The 5140-nt window shown below is 59.0% G+C and overlaps 1 protein-coding gene across 3 annotated transcripts in view; it reads right to left on the bottom strand.

Annotated features, from left to right (window-relative positions):
• Positions 1–502: 502 nt before the first annotated feature.
• The window catches only part of OTUB1 (OTU deubiquitinase, ubiquitin aldehyde binding 1), a 12191-nt gene continuing 7553 nt past the window's right edge, over positions 503–5140 (bottom strand). Inside the window, exons 4-8 of one of the 3 annotated variants that reach the window (XM_011993454.1) lie at positions 2269–2387; positions 1992–2076; positions 1689–1883; positions 1507–1584; positions 504–1249 (exon numbers count right to left, since the gene is read on the bottom strand). In XM_011993454.1, the coding sequence (XP_011848844.1) occupies positions 1133–1249; positions 1507–1584; positions 1689–1883; positions 1992–2076; positions 2269–2387 (594 nt within the window). In that variant the 3' untranslated portion in view covers positions 504–1132. Of the gene's footprint in view, positions 1585–1688; positions 1884–1991; positions 2077–2268; positions 2388–5140 lie in introns of all 3 variants that reach the window. The other 2 variants (XM_011993453.1, XM_011993455.1) reach the window with 2 other exon arrangements.

Raw genomic sequence — 5140 nt, 5'->3', positions numbered from 1 at the left:
TGCCCCGGTCCACCCTGGGGGCGGGCTCTCACTGTCCTCTGCCTTCCAGCCTGAGGCTCCCGCAGCCCACCCTGACCGGGACTGGTAAGCAGGGCCTCGCCCCGTGCGGCGGCCCCGGCCCTAGACTAACCCGCTCACTAACCCCCGCTCACCCCCAAGCAGGGCGGGAAACCACGGGGCAGCCTGGGAGGTCGGGGACGCCCACAGACACCTCTGACTCTGCTCTGCCCTCAGACCTGCCTTCGGGACCCCGCTCCCAGCTCTGAGAGGTCGCCAAAGCCTGCAGCCTGGCCTGGGCCCGGCCAGCCCTTCTTTCCCTCCGCGCCCCGCCCGAGGAGCCCAATAAAGATCACGCTGTGGCAGCTCCTACTGTCTGAGCTCTGACTGGGGGAAGGAGGCGGCCCAGGTGTTGGATGGAGCCCCTGGCCAGATGCTTTCGCTGAAAAGGGCTGGCAGGAGCTCTCGGTGAGCCAGGCGGGCGGAGGCACAGGCGGACGGCAGAGGCGGCAGCAGCAGTTCACATTTATTGAGGGCCTGCCCCCAAGGAGCTCACAGCCTGGGGGCTGAGACCCCGAATGTGCAGGGGGCGGGGAAGAAAAGAGGTGAAGGCAAAAAAGGCAGGCAATGCAGAGACACCATGGCCCAAGCAGAGGGGGTGCAAGGCAGGCACAGGCAGGGGGCCTGGGGGCGGATGGGGGAGTGGAGAACCGGCAGCCCTGCCTAGACCTGAGGACTGTGGACCCCGCACGTTTGAAGGCTGCCCTCCTCCACCAGGCTGGCACTGCCGGGGCACCCTGTGGGAGGCCCAGCTCCTCCACCTGCCCTGAGCCAGGTCCAGCCTCACAAAGGCCCCTCCACCCAGGATTCCCGACCATGCAGACCCCTGGTGGAGGGCAGGAAGCTGGGGTCTGGGACCCAGCCGGGACGTGGAGATGGGGCCTGTGAGGGAGCAGATGAAGTGTGGGTGGCCCTGGGACCCTGGGCAAGTCCCCAAGGAACTTCCAGGATCCCATATAAGCCCCTGAGCCAGCTAAGAAGTGAAGGGGGGCCTTAGGGAAGGAAGGAGAACCCAAGGAAGCAGGAGGAGCCTCCAAGAGGCCTGGCCCCTCAAACCTGCTCCTGTTGGGGAAGCTCAGGTGTGGATGGGTGAAAAGCAGACGGACCCACCTGGGGGGAGGGGGCAGCAGACAGAGCAGCCAGGCGGGCAGCAGAGCAGGGACACGCACACACGGCTCACCACCAGCACCCCCTTTAATAAAACATGGGGGGTCGTGTGACAGGAAGAAGGGGGTGAAATAGGACCATTTACAACCACAGAAAAACCTCTGTACATGTCTAGCGCCTGGCAGAGGGGGGCAGCAGGGCAGCAGCGGGCCGGGGCCAGCCCTATTTGTAGAGGATATCGTAGTGTCCAGGCCGGTAGAGAAGGTAGACCTTGGGCTCGGAGCCCTCAGGGAAGATGTGCGGGTTGGTGGTGCCGCCCTCGCCGCGGTCCATGTACTCCACCTGGATGGACACGCTGAGGGCCTGGGCCAGCGCGATGATGTGGATGTGGTCGCTCTCCTTGCACATGGGCTCCACCTCCTGTGGCACAGGTGCGGGTCAGGCCCTGGTCTCCGCACCCCGCCCCAGGCCCTGTGGACCCACTGCACTCCCCAGGCCAAGAGAAAAGGGGAGGGGGATGGCACCTGCTGGCAGAACTCCTTGACAGTCCGCCCACCCTCGATGAAGTGCTCGAAGAACTTGCTCTCGCGCTGCAGGTAGCCTGAGGTGAGCAGCCGCAGGTAGACCACAAGGTAGTCGGAGGTGCTCTGGTCATTGAAGGAGGCCAGCAGGTCGGCGACAGAGGTCTGCTTCTCTACCTGCTCGATCAGGTCCATGAACTGCAGTCACGGAGGGAGAAAGGGCAAGATGAGGGGGAGGAGATGGGTGGTCCTCACCAGGGGAACCTCTCCACCCTGGCCCAGCCCAAGACAAGTGCCAGGGCTCACCGTGTTGTGGAAATCCTCAATTGTGAATTCAGTGAAGCCCTGGGACACCAGGTCCTCCTTGCTCTTGGCAGACACAGCCTTAAACCTGGGGGTGGGAGGGAAAGGCGGGCCCAGCATGGGCTCCTCGACCAGCCCAGACACCAGGGCCCAGACAGCACCGCCCCGCAAGGCCAGTGTCCAGCCCATCGCCTGCCCTCAAGTGGAGCTGCACCTCCTACTCGCCCAGGGAGGAGGGAGACACCCACCTGCCTCAGTGCCCAGTGCCCACCCTTCTCACCGCTGCAACTCCTTGCTGTCATCCAGCAGCGCCTCCAAGTGGGAGAATCCGAAAGCCCGATAGAAACAGTTGCCGTCAGGCCTGGTCTTGCGGATGTACGAGTACTTTTTGTGGAGGTCCTGCAGAGACAGCCCCACCCTGACAGGTTAACATCAGGCCAGAACTGGGGCTGGCCCAGGAAATGTCCCCCAGCAAAGGTCACACTACAAAAGATGGCGACTGAGTTCCCAGCAGCCACCTGCCACCCTGGGCTCCTGAAACAGGCTGCTGAACATGGTAATGGGAGCAGCCCACTGCCCAGAGTCCTCCCAAAAAGCAGCAGGAAGCTGGGCACTTAAGGACAAACTAGCTGCATGGGTCACTAAAGTGCTGCGGGGCCTGTACAACAACAGGTGAGTGAATCTGTCCTTCACCAATGCGTCTTCTCCAGTCTTTCAGCCCAAGAGAACTTTAGCGCAAGCAAGTCAGGGCCAGGGTGGAGTGCTGGGCTCCACGCCTCTGCCAGGTGGCTGGGGCCCTCTGCACAGCCCACCTCAGCCCCGCTCCCGCCACGCTGAGAATTCCCCCACCTCCAGGCCTTGCCCACAGCCCTCCTGGGGCTAGAAACAGCCTCCCTCCTCTACTTGTTTTTTTGAGACGGAGTTTTGCTCTTGTTGCCCAGGCTGGAGCGCAGTGGCACAATCTTAGCTCACTGCAACCTCCACCTCCCGGGTTCAAACGATTCTCCTGCCTCAGCCTTCCAAGTAGCTGGGATTACAGGTGCCCACCCACCACGCACACTTCACCTGGCAAGCACACTTCACTCCCCTGGCCTGGGGACCCTGCCCATCTTGCTCCCACCCCCAGCTGATGACCTTGTCTTTTTTCCTCAGCCCCCACCAGCACATCTGCCCTTGGCCTCCTCCCACAATCCTCAGAGGATCTGTTCCAGCTGCCACCTAAGCCGCCTCTCCACTCCACACTAGCCCACCCCCACCCTCAGGCTCAAGCACATCATTCCAAGCTGGGTGCCATGGCTCACGCCTATAATCCCAACACTTTGGGAGGCCAAAGTGGGAGGACTGCTTAAGCCCAGGAGTTCGAGACCAGCCTGGGCAACACAGTGAGACCGCCGTCTCTCTCTAAAAAAAAAAAAAATAAGTGGCTAGGCATGGTGGCTCACACCTGTAATCCCAGCACTTTGGGAGGCCAAGGTGGGTGGATCACCTGAGGTCGGGAGTTCGAGACCAGCCTGACCAACATGGCGAAACTCCATCTCTACTAAAAATACAACATTAGCTGGGCATGGTGGTGCATGCCCGCAATCCCAGCTACTCGGGAGGCTGAAGCAGGAGAATCGCTTGAAACCGGGAAGCAGAGGTTGCAGTGAGCAGAGATGGCGCCATCGCACTCCAGCCTGGGCGACACAGCAAAACTCCATCTTGAAAAAATAAATAAGTTAGCTGCACATGGTGGTGCATCCTGTGGCGCCAGCTACTCGAGAGGCTGAGGTCGAGGACTGTGTGGGCCCAGGAGGTCGAGGCTGCAGTGAGCTGTGATGGCACCACTGCACTCTAGCCTGGGTGACAGAGTGAGACCCTAGCTCAAAAAAAAGAAACATCAACCCAGTAAGTCCCCCGATCATCAATTTTTCCCTCCCTACTGGTTTAGACCCAACAGCGTATACACATTCGGCTACTTCTTTAAAAGGAAGGGAATCTTGGACTTTACGTTTCTGTCTGGCTACCCTTCAATTTCTCTACTTTCTTTACAGGAAAACTCCTAATGAAGCTGTCCTTGCTGCCTCCACCTCTTTTCTCCCTTGGGAGGCTTTTGCTTTAGCCAAGGTCAGCTGAATGCCCTCAATACAGCCCCGCACCCCCACTGGCCCCTTAGCAGAACTGAGGCCACTGGCCGTGGCCCTGCCTAGATGTCTCCTTCCCTGGGCTGGCGCCTCCACCCTCTCCTTGTCGTCCTCCTGCCTCCACTCCTCATCTCTCTAAGTTCTGAGGATCAGGGATGCCACCAAACCATACAGCACCCTTCAAGACATGGTGTGTCACGTGCAAGAAAACAGTCACTGAGGCCGGGGTAGTGGCTCACGCCTATAATCCCAGCACTTTGGGAGGCTGAGGCAGGCAGATATCAAGGTCAAGAGATCGAGACCATCCTGACCAACATGGTGAAACCCCGTCTCTACTCAAAATACAAAAATTAGCTGGGCATGGTGGCACATGCCTGTAGTCCTAGCTACCTGGGAGGCTGAGGCAGGAGAATCACTTGCAAGTGTCGCCTGGTGACAGAGCGAAACTCCGTTCCGAAAAAGAAAAAAGGGAAACAGTCACTGCACACTTAGCCACTGTGCCTGCCATGTGACCACAGGCGTGAGGGCTGTCTCCCGTGTGCCTGCCCCACCCTGCTCAGGCCTGGGACAGCTTCCACTTTTCTTTTTTTCTGGGCTGGAGTGCAGCGGCACGATCACGGCTCACTGCAGCAACAACTTACCAGGCTCAAGCGATTCTCCCACCTCAGATTTCAGAGTAGCTGGAACTACAGGTGTGCAACACCGCGCCCATTTAATTGTATTTTTTGTAGAGACAGGATTTCGCCATATTGCCCAGGCTGGTCTCGAACTCCTGGGCTCAAGTAATATGCTTGCCGCAGCCTCCCAAAGTGCTGCACCCGGCCAGCTTCCTCTTTTAAACTACACTCACTCCCATGGCCAGGTACAGTGGCTCACACCCATAATCCCAGTTTTGGGAGGCCAAGGTGGGAGGATCAAGTTGAAGGCCAGCCTGGGCAACACAACAAGACCTCGTCTCTACAAAAACTTAAATTATACTTGCTCTCTTAACGACATCAGTCTCAAGCAATTTTTTTTTTTTTTTTTTTT

This window comes from Mandrillus leucophaeus, unplaced genomic scaffold (assembly GCF_000951045.1).
Source record: "Mandrillus leucophaeus isolate KB7577 unplaced genomic scaffold, Mleu.le_1.0 Scaffold43, whole genome shotgun sequence".
Classification (NCBI taxonomy): Eukaryota; Metazoa; Chordata; class Mammalia; order Primates; family Cercopithecidae; genus Mandrillus; species Mandrillus leucophaeus.
This window is presented reverse-complemented; position numbering and strand designations above follow the sequence as displayed.